Genomic DNA, 13,201 nt, shown 5'->3' on the forward strand with positions numbered 1-13,201 from the left:
AATGGCGTTTAATCCCATTTCTTCTGATAAGACGTATCACATCTTCTTCCCTTCGTCGAGAAGGTCCGTGCATTGATTGCCGTGGTTGGCATACGCGAATACTGTCTGACAACTGACGCTCTGAAGGATTAAGGGGGCACGGGTGGCCCAGTATTCTAAGGCGCCGCGATTCGCTGTGCAGAGTTGCGTCCCTTGGGCGCACCAGAAGCCTATGATTGTGGGTTCGAATCCCAGTTCGCCCCGATTATGTTTCTAGGTTTGTCAGCACCATACCCGTGCTCGTGGGTTTCACCGAAGTGGTAAACGTCTAAGACCTGCATCACTTCGGGCTTTCCTCCCACATTAAGCTGACACGCCATGATATAACTGGAATACTGTTAAAAAAGTGGCGTTAAACCCAACTCACTCACTCACTTGAAATGATTAATAATAGATAAGTGTCACAGGCATATTTTCTATCATGCTCATGTCAGGATGTCAAAGATTATGGCTTTGCTCACGAAATACTCTGTACTGATGAGCATGGCCATATTGCAGTGGAGACTTATTTGAGGCTGAGTTTTTTATTTACACAAAATTCTGGGTTGTGTTTGTTTTACCAACCAACATCAATGAATGGTAAAATGGAAACCCCAAGAAACTATATGTATTGAAATACAAAGAAAGAACAAGCCATTCACAGATACAAATACCAACTTCAAATTACAAAATATCATTTCTGTGTCATTTGCAATAATACTAATACAATCTTTTCAATCATAAACCACTGACGTTTCGTGCAATATTTAGTATTCTTAATTTATCAGATTCATTGTAAATAATTTCCATCGTAATTGTGAAATTGACACTGCTAATATCAAATTATAAATACATGCTCACACTGTAAATAATATCAAAGTGCTAAGTTTGTAAAGGTGTGATGTACATTAGGGTACTAATAGCTGCTCGCGTATTATATTTCTTACAGTTGTGTAGACAGACTTCAGGTGTAGACAGTCTTCAGGTGTAGACAGACTTCAGGCGTAGACAGACTTCAGGCGTAGACAGACTTCAGGCATAGACAGACTTCAGGCGTAGACAGACTTCAGGTGTAGACAGACTTCAGGCGTAGACAGACTTCAGGCGTAGACAGACTTCAGGCGTAGACAGACTTCAGGCATAGACAGACTTCAGGCGTAGACAGACTTCAGGCGTAGACAGACTTAAAGGCGTAGACAGACTTCAGGCGTAGACAGACTCTAGGTGTAGACAGACTTCAGGCGTAGACAAACTTCAGGCGTAGACAGACTTCAGGCGTAGACAAACTTCAGGCGTAGACAGACTTCAGGCGTAGACAGACTTCAGGTGTAGACAGACTTCAGGTGTAGACTTCAGGTGTAGGTGGACTTCAGGCGTAGACAGACTTCAGGCGTAGACAGGCTTCAGGCGTAGACAGACTTCAGGCGTAGACAGACTTCAGGCGTAGACAGACTTTAGGTGTAGACTTCAGGTGTAGACTTCAGGTGTAGACTTCGGGTTTAGACAGACTTCAGGTGTAGACTTCAGGTGTAGGTAGACTTCAGGTGTAGACTTCGGGTTTAGACAGACTTCAGGTGTAGACTTCAGGTGTAGGTAGACTTCAGGTGTAGACAGACTTCAGGTGTAGACTTCAGGCATAGACAGACTTCAGGCTTAGACAGACTTCAGGCGTAGACAGACTTAAAGGCGTAGACAGACTTCAGGCGTAGACAGACTCTAGGTGTAGACAGACTTCAGGCGTAGACAAACTTCAGGCGTAGACAGACTTCAGGCGTAGACAGACTTCAGGTGTAGACAGACTTCAGGTGTAGACTTCAGGCGTAGACAGACTTCAGGCGTAGACAGGCTTCAGGCGTAGACAGACTTCAGGCGTAGACAGACTTCAGGCGTAGACAGACTTTAGGTGTAGACTTCAGGTGTAGACTTCAGGTGTAGACTTCGGGTTTAGACAGACTTCAGGTGTAGACTTCAGGTGTAGGTAGACTTCAGGTGTAGACTTCGGGTTTAGACAGACTTCAGGTGTAGACTTCAGGTGTAGGTAGACTTCAGGTGTAGACAGACTTCAAGTGTAGACTTCAGGTGTAGACAGACTTCAGGTGTAGACAGACTTCAGGTGTAGACTTCGGGTGTAGACAGACTTCAGGTGTAGACTTCAGGTGTAGGTAGACTTCAGGTGTAGACTTCGGGTGTAGACAGACTTCAGGTGTAGACAGACTTCAGGTGTAGACTTCAGGCATAGACAGACTTCAGGCGTAGACAGACTTCAGGCGTAGACAGACTTAAAGGCGTAGACAGACTTCAGGCGTAGACAGACTCTAGGTGTAGACAGACTTCAGGCGTAGACAAGCTTCAGGCGTAGACAGACTTCAGGCGTAGACAGACTTCAGGTGTAGACAGACTTCAGGTGTAGACTTCAGGCGTAGACAGACTTCAGGCGTAGACAGGCTTCAGGCGTAGACAGACTTCAGGCTTAGACAGACTTCAGGCGTAGACAGACTTTAGGTGTAGACTTCAGGTGTAGACTTCAGGTGTAGACTTCGGGTTTAGACAGACTTCAGGTGTAGACTTCAGGTGTAGGTAGACTTCAGGTGTAGACTTCGGGTTTAGACAGACTTCAGGTGTAGACTTCAGGTGTAGGTAGACTTCAGGTGTAGACAGACTTCAAGTGTAGACTTCAGGTGTAGACAGACTTCAGGTGTAGACAGACTTCAGGTGTAGACTTCGGGTGTAGACAGACTTCAGGTGTAGACTTCAGGTGTAGGTAGACTTCAGGTGTAGACTTCGGGTGTAGACAGACTTCAGGTGTAGACTTCAGGTGTAGACAGACTTCAGGTGTAGACAGACTTCAGGTGTAGACTTCAGGTGTAGACAGACTTCAGGTGTAGACTTCAGGTGTAGACAGACTTCAGGTGTAGGCTTGTGAGTTGTCTGGTCCAGACTCGATTATCTACCGACCGCCGCCATATAGCTGGAATGTGCGACGTCAAACAACAAACAAACAAACATAAGCTCAAGGAAGAAATGCATATCTTAAGAACCAGCATGCAGCTTATCGGAAATGAAAGCAAAGGAATATCTGTTGACATAGTTTAATAAGGAGTAAGTGAGTGAGTATGATTTTACGCCGCTTTTAGCAATATTCCAGCAATATCACGGCGGTGGACACCAGAAATGGGCTTCACACATTGTACCCATGTCGGGAATCGAACCCGGGTCTTCGGCGTGACGTCCCTAGTTTAATAAGGGACCGCCTCCGTGGTCTAGTGGTAGAGCGTCCGCCCGGAGAGCGGAAGGTCCATGGTTCGATCCCAGGCCGCGTCATACCAAAAGACGTTAAAAGATGATACTTGTTGTTACCCTGTCTGGCGCTCGGCATTACGGGGCTAGAACAAGGACTGGTAGGCTCAGAGTAAGTATACTGTGTCTGAGTGGGGTATTCATGTTAAACTTCGGCATGGTATCTCAGTGCACTAGTACTATAATCGGCATCAGTCCGGACTAGTACAAGCAGCAACAAACACACACACGTGTGCACGTCGCTATATAAGTGCAATAATCTTGGACGCGACGTTAAACCCATTTTCACCTCACCTAGTTTAATAAGGGAACAACTATGCGGAGTATCAGTTTGCATCAACATGACAGCAACTAATAGGAGGTTTCCGCGTGTTTCTACTTCCAATCATGGTACGTGCCTCAACGCACTCTCCTAAAAAAGGCACCATGTGAAGGTAATGTTATAACTGTTTTATTGTTACTCATGTCGCGGACAGTATTATATATTATTATATTATATATAGAAAAATATTTTGTCAGTAGACGTTGATCACTCTTTCCCTATGCTAATAGAATTATTGTTTCTCCATCAACAAAATCGGTAAATGTTAATAACATTTCAATCATTAGATCTACCCGGGAAGATCCGGGCAACCCATGCTTGCCGTTAAAGGCGACTATGCTTGTCGTAAAAGGCGACTAACGGGATCGGATGGTCAGACTCGCTGACTTGGTTGATGATGTCATCACTGGATTGTCTGGTCCAGACTCGATTATTTATAGGGCGCCGTCATAGCTGGAATATTGCTGAGGTCGGCGTTAAACAACAAACAAACAAAAAAATCAAGAGGAGACACTTAGTGTGAGGGAGTGAGTTGGGTTTAACAGTATTCAGTTATGTCACGGGGTGTCAGTTCCCTGTGGAAGGCCCGAAGTGAGTCAGTCTGGTTTCCCGGGTATGCAGCGCTGGCGCTACACTGACCCAGGCAATATCAGGACACCACTGCAGGCTGAGTAAGTGATCGAACTCGGTTATCTCCCTTTAAACACTCAACTACCAAGCTCCTTCCCAGCGCGCGACACCTTCGTTACACTCTCGGTAACTTCGCTGCCACCAGTGTGGGCGCGGCCATTACAAGGATCTTGAAATTTGGCCTCTAACCCCAAATGTAGTAACGTTCATACTTTTGTTTATGTCTTTGGGAATGCAATCATAGTGAATTTTGAAAAGGTTTACGACTGACCATGTTTTCCAGTTGAATTTACTTTGTTGTTTGTATATAATCAGATTGGTTCGAGATTGCAGACGAACAGAAAATTAACCAACTTCTCCCTTACATTCTTACTATATCAATAACACGATAGTTTTAACGAAATAGAAATTCAAATTGGCAAACAAAGAAAGTAATTTTAGCAGGGGTAAATGTATTCGGCGTCACGACAGTCGTCACTTGTTTGTAAACATAACAGTCATTCGGCTGCGAGTTCAACTCCAAGCATGGTTGTGGCCACCTATCACAGTGGGGAGTTTTGACTGGTGGCGATAGTATAGAGAGCTCCGCGAACGGGCTATCGCTGCGAGGAGCCTGACTCACCTACGTATTCTACTTTTCCTGTACAGAGTAAGCTCTTCGAAGGGAGTTTCCAGGCGAGACCGCGCATTTAAGGGGTGGAGCACAGATTGGGGGCACAGACTGGGGATGCACCCGTGGGATACGTGTAGATGCAACCATGTCCAACAACACCGTCCGTGCTGCCGTCGAGGAGGACGGCGAGGAGGTTCTACGTCTGTTACGGGTGAGAGCAATACTCAATGTGTATGACATTTAAGATTCGCTGGTTGTTGTACCACAAGCTAGCATATCGGGGAAGTTTAGTCGATGAGTCAAACGCACGTCTTTCGACGATCACGCAAAATACCTGGTTAATAATTCAGGTGATAAGAGTGATGATGTTGACACTATCAACTGGGATTTTATCAGAAAAAATATATTGTCCTTGAAAATGCTTTAAAAAATTATTATTAATTTGGCTCATCGTTTTAATGAACGTGATATCTGGAGTTTTTTTGCAGCTGAACCTGACAAAATACCTATTATCCAAACAAAATGATGGTCTTTCACAGTTGTATAGAAGCAACAACGCAGTGGTAGCGGTTTCATTAATTAGATGACATTTCTTATTAATGTTATTATTCGGCTGGAATAATGTTATCTTCTGTAAATTCGTATATGAAGTCATATAAATTCGTATAAGATGAATATATTCTTTTGCTAAATGATTCATTTGTTTCTCACGTATAGTCTTTAAGAGATTTGACATCTATCTATGAAACTAGATAGGAACGACCATCTGTTATGAACTCTCACCAAATCGAGGCCGTCTCAAAAGAGAGCGCCATATGTCAGGGAGAAAATCCAAATGAATTCAAGCAAAATATGAAAAGAAACAAAATTAATTCAAACGTCTCTATATTAGTAATATAATACAACCGCTGACTTGAAACGTGTACTCTACTATAGACACCTGCAGTTCGCGGAATAAATGTGTATATCATCCTTTACTAAAGGCAGCAGGTGTTCACCATATGAATGTGTATATCATCCTTACTAATGCCACCATGTGTTCACCATATGAATGTGTATAGCATCCTTACTAATGCCACCATGTGTTCACCATATGAATGTGTATAGCATCCTTACTAATGCCACCATGTGTTCACCATATGAATGTGTATAGCATCCTTACTAATGCCACCATGTGTTCACCATATGAATGTGTATAGCATCCTTACTAATGCCACCATGTGTTCACCATATGAATGTGTATAGCATCCTTACTAATGCCACCAGGTGTTCACCATATGAATGTGTATAGCATCCTTACTAATGCCACCATGTGTTCACCATATGAATGTGTATAGCATCCTTACTAATGCCACCATGTGTTCACCATATGAATGTGCACCAGGTGTTTGCGATATGGGAAACGTGTGCTCTACGCTTCACGGTATGAATTTGTATATCATCCTGACCTTTACCATAGTGAGTGAGTGTGTGAGTGAGTACGATTTTACGCCGCTTTTAGCAATATTCCAACAATATCACGGCGGGGACACCAGAAATGGGCTTCACAAATTGTACCCATGTCGGGATTCGAACCCGGGTCTTCGGCGTGACGAGCGAACGCTTTAACCACTAGGCTACCCGACCGCCCCCTTTACCATAGACACTAGGGTCTTGCACAAGGAGACGTTCGCGTACATTGGGTACAATGTGTGAAGCCCATTTCTGGTGTCCCCCGCCGTGATATTGCTGGAATATTGCTAAAAGCGGCGTAAAACCATACTCACTCACTCACTCTCAATACGACTTCACTGTGAGACACGTATCCTCACTATTGTGCCCTAATGTGATTCTGTTTGTATTTTCAGGAACTGGCGAGCCTTTCCAACAGTCAATTTAGAATGGACATAGATAGTAAGAAAAACTTACACTATCTCTAAAAGTTACACCAATCGTACATGGACACACGAGTTTACCTTTCAGATATATCGACTCCATTGGTTCATTTGACTCACCAAGGGTAGGAGAAAATACCTTTGGTGATTCCATGCATGCTTTTATTCAGTGTCATGGACCGTAGAGATGACATATTGAATAGGTTAAAAGTCGCCTACCTGTGCTGGCTTACCCAGCCCTACTTAACAAACGTGTAAGGTCAGTGGTGAGGTGAGGTGAAATTGGGTTTAACGTCGGGTCCAAGATTATTGCACTTATATAGCGACGTGCATGTACGTGTGTGTGTGTGTGTGACTGCTTGTACTAGTCCGGACTGATGCCGATTTATAGGGGTAACCCACTGAGATACCATGCCGCAGTTTAACGTGAATACCCCACTCAGACACAATATACTGACTCTAAGTCGACCATTCCTTGTTTTCGACCCTTAATGTCGAGCGCCAGACAGGGTAACAACAAGTACTATCTTTTAACGTCGAACCGAACCCCGGACCTTCCGCTCTCCGGGCAGACGCTCTACCACTAGACCACGGAGGCTGGCCGCGTTCATAAGAATTAGAATGCAGTTTTGATCGATTTTTCAACACTTTGAGTTGTTGAGACTTACATCAACAGGATTGTAAAACTGGACATGTTCAAAAAGCGTTTTTCCTAACATTGAAACCTGAACAAAAAATTTTTACCCAGGGTGATTTTCGACAGCTCAAACGTCATGTAGGTAAGACTGCATCACCAACAAAAGACTTGTATCCACCGATAACTGAAACTAAAGTGTAAGGCGTTATTGTCGAGGTAATTAAGATAGTAAGATGTTTGTTTGTGTATTTGTTGTTTAACGCCGCAATCAGTAATATTCCAGTTATATGACAGCAGTCACTAAATATTCGAACAGACAATCAAGTGATTGACGTCATGGGCATCAATCTAAGCAATTGGAATACGATTACATACATCAACCCAAGTCAGCTGGCCTGACCACCCGATCCTGTTAGTCGCCAAGCATGGGTTGCTCAAGACCAATTCTTACCCGGATCTTCAGGGGTTTTGTAAGATGTCGAAACTACAATATTTCTTTGTTTGTACCTTTACGCTTATTGTTTCTAGTTTTAGTAAATATCATGCCTACAGTTTTGTGGGGTAAATGCAAAGGGAACCTCGTTAACCCGGACAGTGTATTTGCCAGTAAAATCCGGATTAACGAATCATCGGTACTAATATCGCTTAAACTATGCGTAGACGCTTCTTGAAAAGCAGGGTGTGGAGTATCAGGTTTTCACTGTACAATGTTATATTGTTTAGAGGGATGCATAACAACTATGCGAGTCTTATTGATTTATCACTTTCTGTGATATCTTCTGTGATCACTTTATTCATAGTGAATAGGTTGCAACAACTCGCAGGGTTGCCTCCCTTAGTTGATCCAGGATGTATTGATGGTGAGCTCGAATTAATATCCTTGCTTTGCCAGCGCCATTCCCAGTCTAAACGTCTTGGACCTATGTCACGTGACTCTCTCCGACCATGTAAGCTAATACGCCGTTAAAAAACAGACTGTTAAAAACAGCTTTAAGCCCAACTCATTCACTCTAATGTATCGGCTTCCAGGATTCAGAAGAGATGGCTTTGGAGAAGACAGAAAGTTCCATTGTTTAGTCGTTGATTCCCCGACGCAGACACGTACGTATTCCTCTTAGACCAAACCACGTTGTCCAAAACTGTTTTGATATTATTATATTTTATATCATTTTATTAAAGTGCCAGTCAGGTTAAGGGGAAAGGGTGGAGGGGAGTCATGAAAAAAATTCACAGCGAGGGGGGAGGGGGTGTCACCCATTATCGGAACTACGTTCGGGTGAGGGATGGGGGAGCAAAATGATAACTAACAAATGTTATTGCACCGCCCCACACCCCTTTAATAAATGACCAGTCCCTATGGAGTACTTAAGGGTTCCTCTACTTTAAGCTGACACATTATTATTTAACTGAAGAACTGTAAGCCACACACTCAGGATCTCTGCGAGAACATTCAAACTCAAGGGTGGCGATGTAATTCCATTGGTGCGTGTCGATTCCCAGATTGAAACAGTATGTTAATCCAGAAATCTTTACTCAAAATAACGTGTGAAATCATTAAGTGGTATACGATCAACAAATGTATTACACAATTCACTAAGATCACAAATCAATACAATCTACTGCACAACAATTACAATGGCAGTAAAGAATAGAGTGGTCGAACAATATTCAATGGCAATAAATAATATGATGACAGTGGTCAGTGTCAAAGAGAAAAATATAGTGGTGATAGCAATAGTTGGTGATGGAAATATTTATTCATCCAGCGGCGACAGTGGTCAAGCTTCCGAGATGGGCTTGGCAGAGAATCAGGCATTATGATCGATCCTCACATGAAAGCTGGTTCCGAAGCGATGAAATGCGTGAGAGATACGTAAACTCGCCATCGTCCCCTCATATACAATTTAGCAAGCTACTGAAAATTTCTATACCTTGCCCTCGCCACATAGAACATTACAGAATTAACATACTATCAACGTCCGGGGAATGCCGGACCGGAAGTTTACACAACATACTAGCATCTAAATATAGTAACTTCCTGACGACTGATCAATGCCCAAACGCAATGCAGTGAACGTTTACCGAATCCCAACAGAAACAATGCAACACATTTACAATGATTGTTAAACAATAAAATACACTGTCATATAAAACCATTGAAAGTATAAGCGGAACGCCTCTTAAAAAACGGTTAACATGTCCTTTAACAATCAGGGTCCCGTTCCATAATGCGATCTTACGACTATCGTAAGTCTATGTTAAAGTATGACAAACACATTACACATTTTCGTGACACTAACTTTTTTTATTTTGTTGTCTTACAAAATAAGGTCCAAAAGAGTTGATCGCAGTCCTGGTGTATATCTGGTTTTACAGTACATGGATTGGACAAGTATTATATATAGAGGATATATATGTAGCTGACGGGTTCAGGAGGCAAGGAATCGGGTCTGCACTTTTCTTGGAAGCAATAAAGGTAGGCATTGTAGCGCTGTCCGAAAAAGATCACAATCACACATGGCATGTCCACCAGTTTCAACAGACATTTACATAACAAACCTCCTACGCTCGAAGCGGTTTGTACAAAATATACTATGCGCATGACGACACCGATATAATACTATTGGTGGGAGAGTAGAATTGAACCCATTTGTCAGTGCTTGTCTTAAGATGAGACTAACATGAGGTTGATAAATGTCATAATGCCCCGACGGCGTGAGACGTTGCTGGTCTTTTCAGCCATTGTTATTTAACTGGTCCAGACTCCGTTATTCACAGGCTGCCGTGGTATAGCTGGAATATTGCTTTCTGTGACGCAAAACAACAAACTCCCTTCTTCGGGTAGTGGTAGTCTCGAACTCACTGTATGCAGAGATGGCAGTTACTGAGTCTGCCTTGGTGTAGGGTTGGCTGTTATGTGGACGTGATAGGCACACATGATGTTTTGTTTGTTTGTTTGTTTGTTGTTTAACGCCGCACTCAGCTTTATGACGGCGGTCTGAAAATAATCGAGTCTGAACCAGACAATCCAGTTATTAATATCATGAGCATCGATCCACGCAATTGGGATTGATGACATGCATCAACCAAGTCAGCGACCCTGACCACCCGATCCCGTTCATCGCCTTTTACGACAAGCATAGTCGCCTTTTACGGCAAGCATGGGTTGCTGAATACCTATTCTACCCCGGAATCTTCACGGGTCCACACATTATGTAACTCAGGGGGTACCAGTGACAGTATAAGTTGTCAACCGACCTCGAGGGTATATTGTGTGATGTAACAAGACGGCTAGGTGTACATAGGCTCACACACAGGGTACATGGGTCCAGATGCCCCGAGAGATCGGTTGACAACGAATGTATCTCACCGGCGTTCATTCATTTAGGACCGCCTCCGTGGTCTAGTGGTAGAGCGTCCGCCCCGAGAGCGGAAGGTCCGGGGTTCGATCCCTGGCCGCGTCATACCAAAAGACGTTAAAAGATGGTACTTGTTGTTACCCTGTCCGGCGCTCGGCATTAAGGGGTTAAAGCAAGGACTTGTCGGTTCGGAGTCAGTTTACTGTGTCTGAGTGGGGTATTCATGTTAAACTGCGACATGGTAACTCAGTGGGCTACCACTATAAATCGGCATCAGTCCGGTCTAGTACAAGCAGCCACACACACGTGCATGCACGTCGCTATATAAGTGCAATAATCTTGGACCCGACGTTAAACCCAATTTCACCTCACCTCATTCATTTAGGTCCGGAATCTGTCGACAGTTTCACTGAATTAGCAAAACTCGTAACAGACGACGTACACGAACCCAGTCACTTCCCTTTACCCAAAGCATTCGGATAAAAATCGGTTCATTTCAGAAACTAAACGATACTAAAGTGAGATAGGTAAGTTACCTAAGATGTGTTCCAAATGATTTGTCAGCGAGCTGCATGAAATTTGTACCCCGACTAAGCGTTTGCTGCAGGGAAAATAATTGCCCGCTCCTTTACAAGTCAGAAACTAGTATTTTAATGTAAGGGGAGATAAAGCGTGTTATTCACATGCACCTACATTTCAGAACATTTCTTCCTTCAGATTGCAGAGGCCAAACACTGCCCCCGACTTCAGTGGATGGGGAGAACTTGGAACCCTCCTGCACTACAGTTTTATAAGAAAATACATGCACAGGATATGTATGAAGAGAGAGGCTTCAAAGTGTTCCGGTTGACAAAGGGCGCGATTAGAACTGCTGCTGAAATTTTGGAGTCTTCAAAACAATAACAATATGGCGTTTGTGTTTTTACACAGACATGCAACAGGTTGTTTTGTTCTTGTTTGGGTTTTCGTAGCTGAGATACCTTAATGGGCTGGAGAGATATGGTATTTAGACGGGTCTCCACATCTTCCTATAGGTTATATTACTGACTTGCTGGTCGAAGCGCCATTGAACCCAACTCAGTCTTCAAAACAATGACAATATGGCGGCGTTTGTGCTTTTAAACTAACATCCTTAAGTTGTTTGTTCCTGTTAGTGTTTTTGTAGCTGAGATACCATAATGGGGTTGAGAGATATGGTATTTAGACGGGTTTCATCGTGTTCATAGGTGTTTTGCTTCACGAGTGGCCAAGTGGTCTAAACTGATGGGAAATCGCTATTCAGAGTTGTTTTCCTTAGATGTACCAGGATACGCTGTCCATGGCTCGAATCCTAAATTAGTTTTGATTATGATTCTTGGTTTCTCTACCACTTCCCGGGATCATGGGTCTCGTCAAAGTTGTGCTCCCACTTGACACGACGTCATATTACTGACTTGCTGGTCGAAGCGGCATTGAACCCAACTATGTCCTGTGTTGTATATCATCAGACTACTTGCCTCTTTGTCCTCACCACATGATGACGAATTTGAACTCAGGTTATCACCTCCAGATGTGTCTACCCCACAGAACACCACACCAAAGACAGCAGTAAATCGTTTATATACGCATGGTGCTCATGTAATAAAGCAGGGACATGTGTTATCAAGCCCCGTCATGCACCCATACTGAGTGAGTGAGTGAGTCTGGTTTAACGCCGCTTTTAGCAATATTCCAGCAATATCACGGCGGAGGACACCAGAAATGGGCCTCACACATTGTACCCATGTCGGGAATCGAACCCAGGCCTTCGGCGTGACGAGCGAACGCTTTAACCACTAGGCTACCCGACCGCCCGCACCCATACTGAGACCGGTAGTGGGTTCATTCTGTTGATACAAAACCCTGTCAGCTGCATTGTTGAAGTGTATTCTGATGGTAGACACCTACCTGTTAATGGGTTGTGTCAAATAGTGATCTTACATTTGTTACACGTGACAGTTTTTAGTCCGAGAGAACATATTCATAGACAATGAGATAAATAATGTATTAGATATGTTTTGTTTCAATTTGTTTGTACCGTGTTACAAAGATAAAGATGAAATAAAGCGTAAATGCATTGAATGATGCACATCTGGCATAGATAGACGTGGGACGTGCTATGGAATATATAGAGCTTTGGTCCGACGTTTACAGAGACAGCATATACCGTAGTCGACGTAATAAGCGCCCAGGGAGCTCTCAAAATTAGAAATAGGGGGCTCTTATTAGAATATTATTTTGGTGGAAAAAAAACAGGGTTGAAAGATAAATTTTGTGGTTTATGCTGACAGCCTGAAATGTTTACATACGTAAGATACATTTTTCCAGAATTTAATTGCCCATAATTAAGGGTGCATATAACACACGAGTGCGTATTATACGCGAATAAATAAGTGTTGTGTACATTGATCAATCGGAAGGGGTGCTAAGTGG

General features: G+C 43.3%; 1 protein-coding gene across 1 annotated transcript; it reads left to right on the forward strand.

Annotated features, from left to right (window-relative positions):
• Nucleotides 1-4,860: 4,860 nt before the first annotated feature.
• LOC124116947 (thialysine N-epsilon-acetyltransferase-like) lies at nucleotides 4,861-12,780 on the forward strand. Its single transcript, XM_046478600.2, has 5 exons — nucleotides 4,861-5,091; nucleotides 6,728-6,773; nucleotides 8,421-8,492; nucleotides 9,722-9,867; nucleotides 11,468-12,780. The coding sequence occupies exons 1-5, from the start codon at nucleotides 5,026-5,028 to the stop codon at nucleotides 11,651-11,653; spliced, it is 516 nt and encodes a 171-aa protein (XP_046334556.2). The 5' UTR covers nucleotides 4,861-5,025; the 3' UTR covers nucleotides 11,654-12,780.
• Nucleotides 12,781-13,201: the final 421 nt, after the last annotated feature.

This window comes from Haliotis rufescens, unplaced genomic scaffold, assembly GCF_023055435.1.
Source record: "Haliotis rufescens isolate VD_foot unplaced genomic scaffold, xgHalRufe1.0.p SCAF_9, whole genome shotgun sequence".
Lineage (NCBI taxonomy): Eukaryota > Metazoa > Mollusca > Gastropoda > Lepetellida > Haliotidae > Haliotis > Haliotis rufescens.